The sequence below is a fragment of the Leuresthes tenuis genome, unplaced genomic scaffold (assembly GCF_036924035.1).
Source record: "Leuresthes tenuis unplaced genomic scaffold, fLeuTen1.0.hap1 SCAF_5, whole genome shotgun sequence".
Lineage (NCBI taxonomy): Eukaryota > Metazoa > Chordata > Actinopteri > Atheriniformes > Atherinopsidae > Leuresthes > Leuresthes tenuis.
In genome coordinates this window covers 12,401,591-12,420,910 of record NW_027325359.1, presented here as the reverse complement: position 1 = coordinate 12,420,910, position 19,320 = coordinate 12,401,591, and the positions used below count along the sequence as shown (strand labels likewise).

Below are 19,320 nucleotides of genomic sequence, written 5' to 3'. Positions count from 1 at the left end.
TTAGTTGTTGCTGTGTCCAAAGATATCATGGATGACGTTAACTGCAAGTATTCTACTGGTGTAAAATGTACTTGTTGTCAAGTTAAATCTGAGCTGACATCAGTTCAACATTACTAGAACTGTAATTCTTCTGAATTTCTTCTAAATTGTCACAATGTAATGTTTTTTTAATGCGAATGCAGCAGAAATTGAAAGTTTAAATTCAAGCAAAGATGTAATTACTGACAAAGTAATCTGAAGGCAAATCAGTGAACTGACCTATTATTTGCTGCATCTCTAGTCATTCCAAGAACATTTTTCACATGATTTCACTCTTTTGTCAGTCACCTAATTTTAACTGACTACAAATCTGTTGTAATGTCTACTGTGCACTCAAATTGTTTAGCTGAGGAAAACATCCTCAGGGAAGACTGTGCAAACTTCCTCTTTATGGAGACAGCCCGGATCTTCATCCCAGTTCCACTCTGGGGTGAAGCTCCCTGAGCTCAGCGCTGTGCAATTCTCAAGCTTTACTGGCTTCGGGATTTAACTGGAATGGAAATGGTTATCATGCGGCTGTTCGACAGCTTGCAAGGCCTGTGGCATGAGGAGTTGGTGAACAAACTGGGTTTAACAGCCCCCTCTGTGTGCGTAGTAACGAACTTCTACCGTGGCTTGGAAGACGGTGCTGCTGATATCCTTGCAGTGTTTTTGTAACCCTTACTAAAAAACCCTGTGCTTAATTGTGTCCCGAGGGTCCTGAGTGCTCAGTATTCACAGCTTTTCCTGTCCCTCACACTGATCTTCCTCTCCCAACCTTAGCCTCATCACCCCGAGTAGACAGGTCTTTCCTCTTTAATCGTTTGACTTCAAAGCGGCATAGTGATGCCCCCCAGGCCCCGAGCTCTTCGGAGACATTGGGCAAGACCTGGGGGCCTGGGAATTAGGGTGAAAAGTGTGGTAGTAAATGAGGCACCTGGTGAAGTTAGACCGGCACACGTTAAAGAAAATAACAGCAAGTAGCTCAGTTACTGTTCTTCATCACGGTGTCACAAGAGACAAATTCTGTAATTATAGAAACAGGTTGCACGTGTTGGAAAGACTCTTGGTAAGACTTTGTGCTTTGATGAAAGTGTCTTTGCATAGACGAGAGAAACAAGCTGCTGCCTGAGAAACCTGCTACACAGAGAAGAGGTCTGGCTAATGTTTGTCACAAAGAGGTCGACATCTTTCATCTGCATCAAAATAGCACCATCAGAACACATTTCCAGGGTCTGCATTCTCATCAGGTTTCCATTTAGCCCCAAACGATTAACACTGAGAAAGCAGGAGAGTCCTTTATGAATTCAGCCTGCATCTTTCAGCTGGAATAATTGTGTAACTCCCCCCAGATCACCTCGTGTACTGCAGAGAACAAAGAAAACAGTAGGTTAACAGTGACCATCAAGGAAAAAATGAGTGATTAGCTGTGTGGTGCCCTCTGATCAGAGAGCAGATTGTTTCTCCATCATGGCGGTTTATCTTTATCTGTGGTGGTTGACTCACACTGTTAAATCAATAAATTCAGATGGAGTAAGGTGATAATTCTACCTCAGTACTGCTCTCATTGAATCAGACATTCAGGAGATGTATAGCTGCCGGCAAGTGCCCTCTTTCACATTTCTGTAACTTTACAGCATGATGTATATGGACTGTCAGAGGTTGGTGAGAGATCAGAGATCACCTGGGAGAGATGACATCCAGAGGTCTAGATTTTTCCCTTTTAGTGGCATGTTTGTAGAAATTAGCCTTCCATTAGGTCCATATCTGTTAACGTTGCCGCTTAAGTTCAGAGTTTGCTTTTGTCAACACCAGTGGGAGGTTGATGTCAGGCCCAGCTGGGAAGTGTAGATGGAAGATCTGCCACTTCCTGCTTGTTTTTCTCTCCATTTCCTGTCCCCAGAGGAAATATCGTTCACCAAATTACCTGCTGTTCACTGACCTCTGACATTTCAGTCCAAGCTTCAGTCAAAGAGGAGGTGACTGGTGAAGGGCAAGAGAAAACACAAATGACTACTGTCAGTAATGCATATAGGCTTGGCTGTGCTCCAAACAACCACATTTATTCAGTGTGTTGTCCAGTTACATCTGAAGACAAAAATCTATCATTGCTGAATGGCCACAGTCAATGGGAATGTAAAAAACAAGCCACAGACAATCATAAAATAGATGATTAAACGTGCAGGATTTTGGAATTTTCTTATTATCAGGCATTGTTAATGTGTGAACAAAAAGTATTAGTTTAAGCAATGACAAAAGGAGATGTTGAAATCCCCCGAACAACATTTCAAATTGATCACAGAAGATCATGCATGCAGTTACCAGTGAATTCATCAAAGCGTATCAATGCGAGAGAGGTTAAACAATTTTGCTGGTGACTATATGTATGGAAACCCAGTCATCACAGAGAGGTGTGAGCTGCAGTATCATTTAAATATGTTGTGTCTTGGTAGGTGGTACATTGTTAAGCTGACGTGCCAGATGGTTGGTTACACAGAGCCATCTGGGAATTACTCAGTGGAAACTGTTTGTAAAATGGCAGGTACTTTGAAAAAACCCTGGTAGGTAATTGGATGTAATTGGATGAACCATCTGTCTATCACGAGTGAACTTGATTTTTTTTTTAAAGAGAATACAAGCTAACCTTGTTTGGAACTGCTGTTGTTCTATTTCATCCCTAAAACTTGTAGTTGCAAACATACGGTCGCAGCAACTGTGCTGATTGTTGTGAGCAAATGTGGATTGGCTACACATGTAAAACTTGTTGCTATGGCAAGATGAATTCTCTCCTGATCATAATCTTGGAAATCTTGGAAGAATACAGTTGCTTTGCAAGGTATGTGTGTTTGAAGTTCACCTACAAAAATTCAGTCTAATTTTCTAACGTCCTGAAAAGTTGCCATTGATACTTGATCGTCAGTCTTACAAATCACAGAAGTCCCACAGGCTCGATGATGGCAGTTTGCAGCAGGCACATATGTTGGAATATATTCGTATTATTTTATTGCTGCTACGGTTTTCTCTGCCATCTCTAATGTGAATTGAATTTTGAGGGCTAAGTACAGTGGATACTGTATGTGAAAGCATATAATTCAAAACGAGTTGCTTTTTTCGATAGGATAGAAACTGATGATGTAATAATGTTGTCAGAGCCTGAATTATCAGCGGAAGCTAATCAATTAACTGCCTTTATGTTTAAATTGGCCACAGCGCTCGTGAGCTTAAATGTCAATGACAAATTGGCAAGAGTGGTTTCTTTAGAAGGGAAGCCATTGAGCGGATGTAGATGAAACCTTTTCTCTTATGTTGAGTCGTCCCACGCTTTGTTGGACCCTCAGTGGCCTGGCCTTTCTAGTCCCCCTTGAGGGCTAGTCCTATTGTTGTGCTTTCTCAGCCGTAAGCGCTGAGCTCTCCTCGCACCCCCATAACGGATTCAATGAGGCTCCCGCATCCTATTGGTGCTCCACTTTCCCATGAAAAGGTTTCCATGGAAACCAAAAATAATTCAGACTCTCAACACTGTTGCTCTCCACCAGCTAATAGATCTCTAAACAGGGGTTCAAAAGAGACTACTTTTGCAACAGGCTTCAGGGTAAAATTTGACCACTCAACGACCCAGTGCGGCATTACAGACCATGATAATGAGAATCACTTGCTCATCTGCGGCTGCTGTAATATGCTTAGATAAAATGGAAAGGAATAACTGTGTTGCATTGCCTGAGGAATATGCTAAACCATGTGTTGAATATTTTGCAAATTACGTTTTCAACAAATGTGCATCTTTTGGCTCCCTGTGCGTGTAGTTACTGTTATTGATTGTCTGAGTGTGTGCTATGCAGTTTCTCAGTTCAAGCCTCCAAGATAAGGGAGTGTATCATTCCAGTGCATCTCCCCACTTTACAGTTTTGTCCCTTTCCCTCACTCAGGCTTTGATTGCCTTTCCCAGATGCAATCAGAGTCCCGTATGCATGGGGGAGGATGTGCTGCTGCCACTGTCACTTGGGTTTTGTGTCCTGGTGAAAGTGATGTCTGCTGGCAATATGGTGTGTCGGCGGGATGATGTGGCTGGCTCTATCAGCTGGAATACTCCAGGGATTCTCTCCGTCCTGAGTCCTTGTCAGAATGAGAATATCCGTCTGCGTATAGCACCATCTAATGTGGCAAGAGCTGCGTGCTGCTCATGTCTTCGTAGGCAGCTCTCACCATTTTTGGTGCTAGTTGTCAGTGCCAGAGCTTTGAAACTGGCTCCAAAGTATTGTCAATCAAGATCATGCTACTGACTATTTTTGCACATGGAGGCTGGAGTATCAGTAGTTTAATTGGCCTTCATTGCTATATCATTATTTTCAGCTGGCAGACAGCTGTGCCAAAGCAATGTGGAGTCAGGAAAAAGTTTAAAGCGTTTATGCTCATTAGACACACTTGGTTGGGGACATATCTTACACTGACAGTTAAAGCCAGCTATGTGTAGTTAGAAAGCAAGGTATTTTACTTTCTGTGAATAATGCACAAGTTCAGATGGTCCTCAAGGTCAGGTCCACCAAGGTGTGAGAAGACAATGGTATGTTTGGTTTTCTAATAAAGGACAATTAACCAAGTTAGATGGTTCAAGTAGACTCCATTAACTTGAAGCAGATAGTTATTACCTGCCTGCAACATTGCTATAATTTTTTTCTGTTCCTGTTCATTTTGCTTTACAGCTGAGAAGTGAAATATTCACACAGATAAAACACTTTTGCAGTCTTAGATTAGCACGCTGCTGGGATCGAGCACTTCATACATAATAAATGAAAAACTCTGTCATTTTAAGTGTCCTAGAATTTCATTTTCTGGGTTTTTCAAGTCTCAAGTCTTATTCTGCTGAATGCATTTCACATAACAAGACAAATGTGCCACTTCTATTTCTCCTTGCTGGTGTTCTTTTGTTTGTTCATCTCAGTGGCTCAGTCTTGACCTGTGCTTTCTTCTCCTGTGCTTCTGTCCAACAGCCCATGAAAAGGGGAGAGGAGAGAAAAGCGAGAGGAGTCATCAGCTTCACCTGAACAAAGACAGCAACAAGCAGATACACATGGTATGGTAATGCATTATCTTCAAATGTAACACACATGACACACACACACACCTATGTATCCGAATATAGATATATGTACCTGTGTGAAACATACTTTTGCTGCTGCTGTCACGAGCAGTTTCTGCCTCAGCACACATATGCTAAATGACAGAGTCACAGCAGAAAGAGCTTGTTGACAGATTCTTTTCAGTGAGATGCTGACAGCACAGGCGCAAAGCCATTGTTACCTTTAACAAGAGGCAGGGTGCTGAAGGGAAAGCTAGTGCGAGAATCTGGTCCTCCGAACAGGCAGACGGGCTTTTGTCCTTTAACCATCGCAGCAGGTTTGCACTGGTCTTTGTTAGGCTTTCATTTGCATTGGCGTTTGTAACATTAGTATTCCAGGCATGACTAAGCAGCAGACATGTATAGACTGAGAGGTTAAAGGGTACCTTAGACCCAGACACATCATCTGTAATTGGTCATAGCACATAAAAACAGTCAACCAGACAAATAAAGATGTGTTACATGTATAAGTAAAATTAAGTAAGTACTGACCTAAAGCATAATCCTGTTCTTATTATAGTCATTCTCCTATCGAGTGAGTGCATGCAGGGATACTGTTCATTCAGTAACTATTCTTGATCACTCAATCTTTCTCAACAGATGGAGTTTATACACTTTTGAACAATAATCGACACATTAATGAATCTGATTGAGAACAGTGACTATGCAAGCCCTTGTGATAGCGGTTAATGCATTCACTACTTTTTAATCAAAAAAGATTAACCTATGCTGTATGTAAGATAGAAACTAGCGAGTAAGACATAACCACATTAAGAAATTCCCCACTAAGTTTTCAAATTAAATGAGAAAAGACCATTTTCCATAGACTTTTATGTAATGAGGCATTTTGCAAGTTGATGCATCTCCCCCATAGGGCCATTGAGTAGTATAGGAGTGGTAGGTGTCATTACAATCTTATCTCTGAGAAATGGAAATGTTTATGTGCAGCTGCCACCGTTGACTGTATATAAAATATGAATGTAGCCAAAGGCTCTGAAGCCAGTGCCCTAAAGAAAATGACCACTGAGGCTTGTCATAGGCAGGCTCCAAAACATGTCTTCCTCCAACAAACTCCCTCTCAAAGAAAATCAATCTCTCATGAAATTTTGGCAAATTGGAAAATTCAATCCTAAACAGTTTGTTGTTGGTCCTTTTGAAAAAAGGTAAAACATTAAGCAGACAATAGGCCTAAAAATGAGGGGTATTTGTCCATCACATAGCACTTATTGATATCCAGCTTTAGTTGTGTTATACAATTAAACAATTGCCTGACATCTCTAGAGAAGTGTATATGTTTCTAATCTCTCAGTGCAGTTTTGATATTTATGGGATTTATTAACAATTGCTGAACAAAATACTTTTGCAACCAAATATAATAGACCTACAAGCGTTGAAAGCAACAAAAAAAAAAAAAGCGACAGCGATGCTGAGAGATGTATTGCAATGTTACTCCAGGCCTCTGTGTTTAGTGTGTTACCAAGTATTAACAAACAAAACAAAATTGATGTCATTCTATAAATTTGGCAAACACATTAAATATTTCTCATCACAACTGATTGCCCCAGTATAACACTGCCTTATAATCAGAGAGAAACACTGATATCCATACAAATACAAGCTGCTTCAACGCTGTTTACTCTCACGTTAACTCACTTTGGGTTTTCTTCTTAACTTTTTTTGCAATAGGAACTAAAACATATTTGGTTATCTCCTTCACCATGTTCAAAAATACACATTTAAATGCTTCATGCTCAAGGATTTGTGTTGGTCGTTGTGTTGCACTTTAAAGCCCATATTGTGCGAAATCATAATGCAAGTTACGCTGTTGTTTTTGCTATTTTTTCCCCCTCATCTTGTTGAAGCTTTACTAACTCTGTGAATGTTTGGATACATGTGCGCTACTTGGAGCCATCAGTAAGTGATGAAACAGCTTCTACCCTTTCTACACAGGGGAGCTAGCTGTATTCAAACCAACATATGGCCTTGTAAGAGAGTGTGATTGCTCATTAGACAAATGGCTGGCCAAACTATCCCCCCTCCTGTTGTAAAGTGCTCTGCTGTGCTCCCCTTTGTTTTCTATCAGGAACTAGTGCTAAGTGGAGATGCCAAACACTCCTCTGCGAACAAAGGCCATTCTCACACCATATCGGGGTTGCCGTAGAGACCATCGTCCTGTTTTTAGAGAGCTGGAAAGATTCCGGCATGTGCTAAAAACAGACTCTCAGAGTTGAAAAAAATGTTCAGTCAAGCCAATAAGAAATTCAAAACTGATTCTTTCTTGTTTCTGTTATATCCTCGGCTTTGGTCTTGGTTTGATTACTTTTTTTTTTTTTTTGAAGGCTGTTGCTCTAAATTTCCCATTGTTTTCTTCTGCTGAGGCCATCTGTGATGTAAACTGTCTTCACATAAGCATTTGACCATACAACAGCCCTGCCCTTGAACGGGCTTTTAAAATAAAGTCCAGTGGGAACATTACCAACATTTCTATTGGTTCAAATACAATTGTTGCCAATTTTTTTTTGTTTTTGTTCAGCAAAGAGACTCATAGGAGATGGCTGATACAAAGGGAAGGACAATATTGCAAGAACTTGTGGAAAATAAGGCAAGAAAGCAGAAGAGTAAGTACAGGGGAATAATATCCTTGTTGTTGTCAGTAATTATGAAGAATTAGGTTTTAGAATTGAGTTGTAACTCATTTTTGTGGAAAGCCCCAAAGGCGATGTGTCATCCTCCAAAACACAGTGTGGGAAAAGCCCTTGCTAGGTCTTAGAATTGCGGTGCAGAAGTGTTTATGTGTTCATTGTATGCCGCTGCCACATGCCCTCACTGCCAAAGAACCAGCAGACTAAGAGCTGGAACTCCAGGGGATCAATGCATCAGTGACTGTGTGCTTGTGCCTGGTATTGATCCTTCTCATACTGGCAGTTTGTATCTCCACTCAGCCAGATAGAGGTGCTGAAACAATTAAGTAAAAGTCTCTGGTGTGAGGGTCTCTCTCTCACTCACACACACACACACACGCATGTTCAGACCAAACTCACACCAATCTTCATCACAGATCCTCTGCTCAAGAGATATAATGTCAAGAACTTATCAGTGTCCTTCCTTTATCCAAACCTTTAAGGAGCAGGATAACTGGTGTCTCTGAAGGAGTCTGAACAACTGTTTGTGTTGAACTAACAGCTGAATGTATGCCCAGTTGGGATGTAAGGAATGTGGCCTGCAGTCATGTTGACAACACATGGTCAGTCTGTTTCTGACTGTGCATTTGTTAATTCTGGGACTCTTCTCTAGTTAATCAGCCTGTTGTTCAGGAGTTTGTCAGCTGCCTGGTCAGAGGACTTCTACCCTCTGGGTTTCACATGATATCATTCCCAAGTGAGTAGTTCAGGAGAGTCCCGCTCACAAGCTCTGAGAGGAACTGCTTTATATTCACAGCACGTACTGGAAAAACGGAATTAAATGATAAATGGCTTTGCAAGATGGAGCTTTTTCATCGGAGACTGTCCTCTTTTTGTGTTGAGCTTGCATTGCTCATAATGTTCAGCGGCTGATAAGTTTCACCACTCGTATTCTGTGCATACTGTGAAAACTCATTAAGCTAAGCTTGCCTAAGGATAAACTATTTGTCCACATTTAATCTACATTAGGACCTTTGCTCAAGCTTAGCGGTTTCCTGAACTTCCTAACCCATCTGTGTTTCTGCTCTCTCTGCTCTCACCCACACACTTTGTGAGCTGGGTTCCCTTTGAGCTACTTTTGTACACTGTCTTTCTCTGGTTGGCCCTTGTTGTCTGCGAGCTGTATGCCCTCTGCAAGTATACAGTGCTATAGCTGCTTTGCATTTAGTACACTTCAAAGCTCCTCAGTGTGACAGCACAGCATAGCGCTCATTCTCCCCTAATTGGAGGTTCATTAAAGGACACGGAGCACCTCAAGGGGACACTGTTCATTGCTAGAGGATTTTGGGGTGTTTACTTGGTGCAGCTGATTTAGGAATGCATGGAGAAACATGAAAATGGGTTTTTAATTGAGATAAAGGGTGATGTGACACGTGTGTGTGGTCCCTCTGTGTCATTTTCAGAGGATATTAGCGGATGCATGAAGAGCTTCAGAGCGATATACACCTGCTCCAGCCACATTGTGAAGCCTTTGGGCAAAATTGCGGTCCCCAGTGTTCAATTACAGGTGATCATTTAGAGGGTCAATGGCATTTAAAGAGGTCAAGTTTTAACTCTTACAATCTCAAGAGGGTTATAATGATTATTTGTTATGCAGGTTCATGTTTAAGATGAAGCAAACTGGCTGGTCATGTGGGCGGTGGAGACAGTTTGGCGAGGAGCAGACAAAGCGTCCTTGTCATTGTGATCTATTTGTCTGGAGTGGCTGATGGAGCAGAGCAATATGGACTTAGTTCATTAATTGTGGTGAAAGTGACATCTTCAGGGGAACTACTGAGAGGTGGGCAATTTATATGTGGAGGACACTCAGTGTGGATCTGTGTCTTTCTTATCTTTTAATTGGGGTGAGTTGACACAACCTTAATGGTTGATCGTGTCGATGCAGACCAAACAGAGCGCTGGTTTTCTGAGTGAAACATCAAAAAAAGACTTCTTGCAATGTTTCAGAATTCCTAATGCTCAAACTGAGAGGAATGTAGGTCAGATGGGTGTATCCTCATTACAGAGCTCTGCCTTCTGTTAGTATCATGAAGTTGATTTAAGATCAGTTCTCATTAATCCACCAATCAAACTTCACCACGCTGAGTTCCACAGCCCAAGCTAGCTGGGGATCACCAAAAGTAAACAAAGCAATCTTAGTGCCGTGTGGCTTTTAATGATGTCAGTAACAGGAGAAGCTGTAGAATCAGATCAGAATCAGATTGTGTTTAGGCTGCCTCAGGGCAATGACTGCCAGTTAAATTATCACATTGACAATATACAGTTTTCCCTCTGAAATGATGTGTACAATATTCCTTACTGCTATGTGTCATGTCTTAGTTGGAATGGTTGCTTTTTTTACAACTCTATTTAAGCATGATGCCACACAACTCCTAATATTTCGACATTGTTTGCTTAGCAAAACAGCACACCCGAAGAGGACCTGCCTTAAATCTAGAAGCACTCTGTCAGAGTTGTTTCAAGGCCGTATCTCCTGTTGTGTGAACCACGTTGCCCTTGTCTAGATAACATACTCTGCAGAATAATCACAGACTTAGTGGTCTGATCTCTACAGCTGGGCTCTGATCAATGAGGAACTTTGAACCCTGTGGGAGTCATGGGAAAGACCAGATTGTTTACTCTGCACTTTCTCCAGGGTCTCTATGGCATTTTGATTTATACAGTGCTGGTTTGCACCATAGGCTTGTTATTTGGAGCCTGGCTAGGCAAGTACAGTATAGCCCATTTCATTTTTAAGCAATGAATTTTAATGCACAAAAGAAAATTGGCTCCCCCTCTGACAGCTGGTTTGACCCTGAGATGGAAGTGCAGAGAGAAAGGGTGAGGCTGGAAAAGAGATCAGACATTTTGTTTGGGGTTATAAAAAGTGAGCTGTGCCCTGAGAATTTTTTCCAGCCGACCCTATCCTCCTCCTCCTCCTCCTCCTCCTCATTCCGCCTCTTCATCCCCTGCTTCAGTAAATACAGTTTGTGTTCATATGCGTCCAGGATTGACAGTGAAAGAGCTTGAAGGATGAGAACAGGCTATTTCTTTTGCTTTTCTGTGAGACTGTAATGTATGCAAATCTCAATTAAAACCTACTGTGACCTCATTAGGCTTTTCAGTGGGGTTTACGAAAGGGTGAGGGTAATTAAAACCCATCCCACTCAATGTGGCTGTTGGTAGCTCAAAGAGTACCACTCGGATGGTAATAAATACCTAAGCATATCATTATGATTTACAGAAAGTGTTTAACCATAGCTCTAAATCAATTTCCTGGGTCTTGAGAGGAAAGGAGGGAAAGGGGGGTGGGGCATCCAGCTTGTAGGAGAAAGGGAAAGTTCTCATTAATGGTTAACTCACTCCCACTGCTGACAATGAGGGTCCTCATCTCTTTTGTATTGTTCAATTTCATTGTCACAGCAACTTACACAAGACAACAGCGAGGCACGAAAGCTCTCTCTGTTGCTCACAACACATTAAGATTCGAAGCAGAAAAAAACAGTGCCAGCATGCACTGATAAAAAAAAAAAAAAAAGAATATAGACAAAGACAAGTTATCTGTTCTGGCTGAATTACTCACGCAATTTCTATACTTATGAAATAACTGCTGCTGTATTTTTTTTTGGGGGGGGGGTTAATGGTTTATTTAACGTGCATGTCTGATTCACTTGTATGCAGGATAGTAGAGGTGAAAGGATCAAGGTAGAATTATATTTGAGCGATAGCAGAACCCCCTTAAAGAAGGGCAAGAATCAAACCTGGCATTGATCATAACTCCGCTTTTATTGTTGCACCCGAAGAGCCGGGGAGATTGCACAAAACAGTCCATTGGCAGCATGTTAAGCAGTAGAAAGACTGCCCAGAGATTAGAAGATTACGCCCGGTGGACATACAGCAAAGTACAGACAAAAGAAGTCAAGGAAGGTATTTTAACTTCTTTTCTAATTTAGAGGGGGCCAGTGTGTAATTGTAAGAACCTATTTACTATCCCTATGAGAAATTGCTGCTTAATCTGCTTGTCACCCAGCCTCGATCCTGACTATTACTATCATGCTGTGGGACTGCAAATTAATAATCAGTAGTACAAGGCAAAAACTGCCAGTTCGTTTCTGCCAAATAATTAATTTTCTTCCCTCACTGAGACTGCAATTATAGCTGCCCCACAGATTGTTTCCACTTCAGTTTCTGCAGTATAAGAAAAGATAATTCCTTAGACAGTTCCTGTCCTCCCCCAGGGGAAAAAAATCTTGTTTAATTTGCAGCTTGAAAGGTTAAAAATTTGCTTCAGTGAAGGCTTTGTGGTCTATCAAATATAAGAACTCATTTGCACAGTAGTTTGGATGCAGTTTGAAATGTAAACAAACAGAAATAAGTATGCATTGTTTTGAAAATTATTAAAACCGCATATTTAATTGAAAATGGTAAAAAAGACCAAATATTCAATCAGCATCTACCAGCCAAATGCTGGTAAAATACGGAAGCTGTTGGTAGATTTTAAAGCAAAGTAATGATTAAATCATGAGTAGCTGGGAAATTTATCAGGGGCTAGTACATGGCCACATTTTAAAAAGTTGAATTCCCACCCAGGTTGAATTATACATTTCTCTTTTTTTTAAAGAAATGTATGCTCTTTGTGAATTTGATTCACCACTCTGTGAAGGACGAAAAGCACAACATCATAAGAATAACATTTGTCTGTGTAAAATTGGCACAGGTACAAATCTTCAGGCCCTCAGTTGGCATCTGTTCTGCAGACATGATTTTGTGGATTATAGAAAACCTTTTAACCTTTTATCACTGAACACAGCTCATCACTGCATCCATAAATGGAAGTTAGAAATTTACCATGCAAACAGGGAAAAACACATATAAACAGGATCATTCCCACATTCTCTGGGTTTGAGCTCAGTTGAATTTTTTTGTGGTCTGCCAAATCAAAAATGTAAACACTTTTTAGAAATCTTGGATACTGATTAATCAGGCTTAATAGAAGAGGGACAGCCAGCATCTGGGATGGCACAGCAATCATTACTTAGTGCACATCTAAAATATACTGTAATGTAAGGTACTGTAAATGCTGACTCTGTAGTGGAGGGTTTGCACACTGAAATGGTCTGCCTGCAGTCCAAGCCCGTCACCCACGGAAACCATTAGACTCATTATGAAGTGAATAATACAACCAAAGATTCCCCTGAATGATTCAGCAGCTAAAATCTAATATCAACCAAGTAGTGCGGCCACATTTTGTTTTTCAAACTACAGTTGGTCTCCTCAGTTTCCAAAAACTGTTAAAAGATCAGATGAGGCAATACGGTAGTAAACATTTCCTTTTCCAAGTGTTTTTCAAAGGTTTTTCCCGACTTCATATTCAAAATAACCAAACATTTTAAAAACAGAAATACTTGTATGTTATTTCTTTATATTGTTTTCAATTTAAAATTGGGTTTAAATGATTTGCAAATCATTGCATATTTATTTGTTTTGCATTCGTACTTGTGTGAAGCTGCATATCTTTTGTTTGGAGGGTCATAGATACTGAGACACCCATGTTGTCTCTTAATGCAGTCGAGGTGTTCTTCATTAACCAGGAGTGCTTCAAGGACACGGTTTCATCAAGTAAAGTGTGTTTATGTCAGATGGAGGGTTAGCTGACGGGAGCATAGGGTGTCTGCCTCCCATCACATTAAGAAGAAAAAGAAGCTCTGTAGCAAAGGCCATCCCCCGTTGGTTAATGCACATGGAACCTCAGTGAGGACTCTCATCCTTAAAATGCTCAAAGATAAACAGCCTCTTAAGCCACATTGAACCTATGGACACCATTTGTCTAGATCCAGGAAGTGCTGATAGGTAATCCGGCCATCTGCCTCTAAACGCAAGCTCTAAAATTTAGTACAGTATGTCTTCGTCCTCCTGGATATGATGTTGCACCAAATTGGTTGACACTGTGTTGCCACTACTTTTAATTAGGTAGGGACTGTTGAGAGATTGTAGCCAGTAACACATGCAAAAAAAAAATGTTTATCTGAATTTGAGTCAAATCAGCTGGCAGGTCTGTGTTTATGTGTGATCTACGTGTGACTGACAGAAGTCATGTAAAATGTATGATTTTCGTTTCAGTCTTAAAATGAAAATACTAAAAAAGAGCCAATTTAGGATGACAAAAACAGGAATACTGTGAGCATTTAGCAGCACCTGTGAAATCGTGTGTTTTATGTTGTTTTCTTTCAGGGGCAGGGAGAGGCTTCAGCTCGGGGGACAACTATGGAGGGGGACTGTCTCAGCTGCATCAAGTACCTCATGTTTGTCTTCAATTTCCTCATTTTTGTAAGTACTTTTCATCTCTTTCTCAAAGACACTTAATCTGGCTACCTCTGAAGTTAGTGTCAGTCTAATGATTTAAGATGGGCTTCTGCCTGCTCCCTGCCCGACTGGCTAATGGAGCCACATTTGCATTTCATTAGATGAGGCAGTCTTGATTCTATCAAATTCTCTTTTGATTAAATTTTAGTGTGCTGACACACATCTGAGCCACTGTGTGCCATGTGGAGTTTTTGACTGGCACCTTAGTTTATCAGTCTTGATCAGACAATCAAGGGTAATCCTGTTAGTCTGAGCCCACAAAAGGGGGGGGGGGGGGTCAGAGCAAGAAGGTTTGTCTCTTTTCCTGCTTTATTAGGCACAACCAAACCGTTTAGAGACTCCACTCAGATGTAGTTGTTCAAGGCTGGGTTAATAATACAATCAGCGGAGCAAAGAATGAACTTGTTTGTTATCATCACTTCCCACCACTGTTTTTCACAAAAACATCTATTTAACCATTTCACACCCATGTGGTATAATTCAAATTCTAAACCTAGAAGCTTTCAAAATGGCTGCCTCCCCTCCGCATGACATTCTTAGCTGATATGATTTTGAGTATGCCCAGGTTTTTCCAAGTGACAGGAAGAAGGGGATTGTGACAGAATGTTGGAGGCTTAGGTTTCTTCCCCCAACCTCAATATCTCCTTTTCTTAATCACCAGTCACCCCACAGTGGCAGCAGATAGGGTTTTAGAGAAAGGGGAGATGGGAAAGGATGGAAAACTGCAGTGTGGTGCATTTGTTTAGTTTTCTTACCCTCAACTCTTTTCAACCTTTCAGACAATTACTACATTATTGTCATAGAAGAAATGTTTCCATTAATACAGTTTTTTGTCACTGAAGATACCCAGTTCTCCCCTGAGTTCTTATTAATGTTTTAAAAAACAGCACTTTTTATCTTGTTTAATAAGTGACCTCTTTTTCTTTTCTCCATCAGCTGGGGGGTTCCTTCCTCCTTGGAGTGGGAGTGTGGGTGCTTGTGGATCCCACAGGGTTCAGAGAAATTGTAGCAGCCAATCCCTTACTGTTCACTGGTGTCTACATCATTCTGGGTATGGGTGGCATGCTATTTCTTCTGGGCTTCCTGGGCTGCTGTGGAGCCATCCGCGAAAACAAGTGTCTGCTCCTCTTTGTAAGTCCGCTGACAAATTTGAAATGGATTTCTGTTACTGATCTTGCTTGTGTGCAAGTGTGTTGATTATTCTCCCTGTCAGTCTTCAGACTTCCGTGCTTGAAACAGAAAACCAAAAGAGCAAAATACCCACCTATTTGCTGTAGTGCCTCAAGCCTAATGCATATTTAATGCTGAGTGTAGTGGGCACAGACTGTGTGATTTTCAGAGTCTGACATGCACTTTTTCTGACATTCACCCACCTTGTCAAACTCTCTCTGACTCTTTGCTACTTTGTTCTTTTGTCTTACTGCAGTTCTTCATGCTCATCCTCCTCATCTTCTTAGCAGAGCTGGCTGCTGCCATCCTAGCCTTCATATTCCGGGAGCATGTAAGTTGCCTAATTATTCACACCAGTATTTTTTTTTTTGAGGAATTGTCCTTGTGTGTCATGTCTTATGACTGTACCTTCTTCCCATAATAATGTAAAACTTCGAAAGGACAGATAGGGAGGGGAAAGGATCAAATATGGTGCAACATCTCTGTCATTCACTGCTTGCTTTTACTTCACCAAAACTTGATAACTACGTTACTCTTGATATAACTCGACTCCAGGGATTTAGCAGTAAATGTAACCTCAAGTCAGTAGTCCAAAGTGCAGAGTATCAGGTTGGTGAACTTACTGAAGTAACATACTTTTTGGCAATTTATTAGATTTTTTTTCACAGTTTTTTTTGGGAAGCCAGTAAACAGACTTTCATTTGATGACGTGAGGGTGAACAAGGTGTCAGAGTAAATCTCATCAGAGGAGGGCTCACTCAATCTTCTTTGTCCATTTATCTTCAAAATCATTGTGACTAAGCAATTTGTTTGCATGCCACAACCACAAAGGGACACTCTGCACATTGAGTTAGTGTGAAGAGGTCCTCATCTTTACAATATGTTTGTAAAGGTGTATTCGAAATATCATTTGCAAGAATTTGTTGGGGTTAACTGCCCAGAATAAAGTGTTTTGTCACGGAAGATTTCAACCTTCTGCACACATACAGAAGGCATCACCCACAGACTGGAAAGCAGCAAATTAAAAGCAAAAACTTGTTCATAGTGTCAACAGCTGTTCGTTTATGTTTGCAAGTGAGTTGAGATCTGAAGTCTAAATGAATACCCAGCCCAAGGGTCCAGTGATCTTATCTTAAGTTATTGATATTATCTCTTTCTTGACATTATTCGCTGCTCTCATTGACTGTTGCTTTAGCTGACCAGAGAGTACTTCACCAAGGAGCTGAAGAGGCATTATCAGGGCTACAACAACAGTGATGTCTTCACCTCCACATGGAACGCCATCATGACTACGGTAAGCACACATAGCAAATAGCTAAGGTTCTGTAGCTTTTAACAACTTTATAGCATCCACCAACAGTCTCTACAAACATAAAGGATTAGCTAGGTGTCAGGGGGCTATATTTTATACATAAATCCTAGATATTTAGGTCAATATTCATGCTGGCTTAGTGCACACACACAGTGGACCAGAGGTCAGTGCACTAATAGGCACTTAGCAATAAGAACTTCTCCTATTCTCTCTTCTCCTTCCAGTTTGACTGCTGCGGAGTGAACAGCCCAGAGGACTTTAAGGACAGCCTGTTCAGGCGAATCAACCAGAATCATGTGGTGCCAGAAGCCTGCTGCCAGCGTGTCAGTCAGAGCGGTGAATTGTCCTATACCAGCCAGGAGCAGTGCTTATCAGGAAATATGATGTTCCGCAATAACAAGGTAACTTCTGACATCTGCTTTGCCAACCTCTTTCCCGCTCCCTTTCACGCTCCTTCTAAACCTCCTCCAGGCTTAATTAGGCCAGAAAACAGCTGAGAGGAGACATCCAGGGACTGGCTGAGTCTGCCATGGCTGATTAGTGCTTTTCTGTGTTTTGGGTTTCCTGGCAGATCACCTCTGTATGTGGTACAGTACAGAGACACCAGTTTGTGTGTGTGTGTGGGTGTGTGTGTGTATACGTGGATAAATGGGAGTTTTTGTGGAGCACACATGCTCAAAAATAGAGCTTAATAAGTTTGTGAATACGTGAAAATTAGATGTGCTTCACAGTTACACACATCCACATCCCTTCTTCGATGTGTGTAACGCAAGCTTTGAGTGTAATTACAGTGAAAGCAGATAGGAAGAGGTTTGAACAGCATTCTCCACCTGTTGTTTTTCATGTCACTGGAACAATGAAAAGATATCCAGAGTGTGCGTCTCTCTCTGTTCGTTCACACAATGAACTCATTAAAAGGCAGTGAAGCTTTAGGGCCTGCTTCCCACTCATTCAACCAAGCCTTTGTTCTAAGCCTCACTCAATTGATGCTATGATGTTCCTTTAACTCTCTCTGTAATTGTGCAAATTTATAGCCTATTGATTCACTGCTGAACATGTCCTCTTTGTGTCCACAGGGCTGTTACTCTGCAGTAGTTGACTACTTTGAACTGTACATCTATGTGGCTGGAGCCCTGGCTATTGTAGTGCTAACCATTGAGGTATGAGGGAATTTTGAAGTATGCTGCTTTAACTCTCCAGTGATCAGAGTATCCATTTCAGAAATGTGTAATTCTGCATAAAACTGAGGCTACTTAATCAGATATTCCAGGGTTATTTGAAAGCTCTTTGTGTGGCAAGACCTCCATCTTGTGGTGAAGTTTGGTATCACAAGAAGATGATCGTACTTATACGTATTTATTTTACATGCAGTTTTACAATCAAGACCCCATTACAGTATAAAAGTATAGTTTGCATATATTGTATTAGATATGCTAGTCTTGTTCACTGTGTTTTACTCTCCCATTGTAATGCCATGCATTCACACAATATAGATCAAGCTAGTAAAGTATATGATCACAATACTTACTTGTTTAACTTTAAATTGCATATAAATATTTTGAAATGAGACAGTATATGCACAGGAAATTTGAAAATGCTGTCACCGGGTGCATTTTCTTTGCAGGTTTAACTTAGTTTTAGTTTGTCATTATTTTGATCTGTCTATCTCTTTGGTACTAATAATTTTATTTTCTTCCCTTTTCTTTTCTTTTTCCCCTCAGCTTTTTGCCATGGTCTTCGCAATGTGTCTCTTCAGGGGAATCCAGTAGAGGTGCTCCTTCTGTAAACGTCTCTTTTTTTTTTTTTTTTTTTCAAAGAAAGGGAATTCAGGAGAAAAGAATGAAATGGACATTTGTAAATTTGTGGATCTCTTTTTCTATTGTGTAATTGGTTAAAAAAAAAGAGAACAAGAACAAACTCGTACTTCACAGCTGGACTTTTGAGGTACAGGGTTGCAAAGAAGAAGAAGAAAAAAAGACATTAAAAACCCATTGAGAAAGTCATAGATCAAAGACAAAGCTGAAAAAAAAAAGATTTGTGTGTAAAGTGGAAACAGTACTTTTTGGACCAGGTCTAGCACAGACTGGGTATAATGTTGACTGGGGATGAGGACCAGGGGAAGCCTGAGCAGAAGGCACTGCACTGACTTTTGGATGAAGAATATTTATATTAAGTAAAGTTGGCTTAACTGTAAAGAAAAAAAAAAGAAAAGAAAAGAAAGGAAAAAAGTATTTCATGTACATTCTGGTTGGTAACCTGTCCCCCTCTCATACTGTATACTGGAACTAACCCCCTCCCTCAACATGCCTTTTTTACAGCCACATCTGTCAAATGCTGTATGATATAAGCTGTGTGCTCTCCCTCTGTGTTTGTGTGTGTGTGTGTGCGTGTGTGTGTGTGTGCGCGAGTGTGTGTACTGTATGCGCTTTATGAAAATGAATTTTGTGACTATGAGAGCTTGTCGCACTCATTGACCCCTCCCAAGTTAAAAAGCCAACAAATCTAATTCTTTTTCTGTTTTGTATGGTGATTGTTTATTGCATTAGTGGTTAAATGTGGTTTTAGCTGGTGACATGTATGTGTTTGCATTTGTATTAGATTCTTGAAAAGTCAGTGACATAAAAGGCATTTTAAATGACTGCTTTTGTGTGTTTCTTATACTGGTTTTCATGATGATGATG

The 19,320-nt window shown here is 40.7% G+C and overlaps 1 protein-coding gene across 1 annotated transcript in view; it reads left to right on the top strand.

Moving 5' to 3' along the window:
* Window positions 1-19,278, top strand: part of tspan18b (tetraspanin 18b) — a 34,487-nt gene extending 15,209 nt beyond the window's left edge. The window contains exons 2-9 of the mRNA XM_072386084.1: window positions 5,007-5,089; window positions 14,026-14,121; window positions 15,094-15,288; window positions 15,584-15,658; window positions 16,523-16,621; window positions 16,864-17,040; window positions 17,716-17,799; window positions 18,361-19,278. Coding sequence (XP_072242185.1) covers window positions 5,087-5,089; window positions 14,026-14,121; window positions 15,094-15,288; window positions 15,584-15,658; window positions 16,523-16,621; window positions 16,864-17,040; window positions 17,716-17,799; window positions 18,361-18,408 — 777 coding nt within the window. The 5' untranslated portion in view covers window positions 5,007-5,086 and the 3' untranslated portion in view covers window positions 18,409-19,278. The remainder of the gene's footprint in view (window positions 1-5,006; window positions 5,090-14,025; window positions 14,122-15,093; window positions 15,289-15,583; window positions 15,659-16,522; window positions 16,622-16,863; window positions 17,041-17,715; window positions 17,800-18,360) is intronic.
* The last annotated feature ends 42 nt before the right edge of the window (window positions 19,279-19,320 follow it).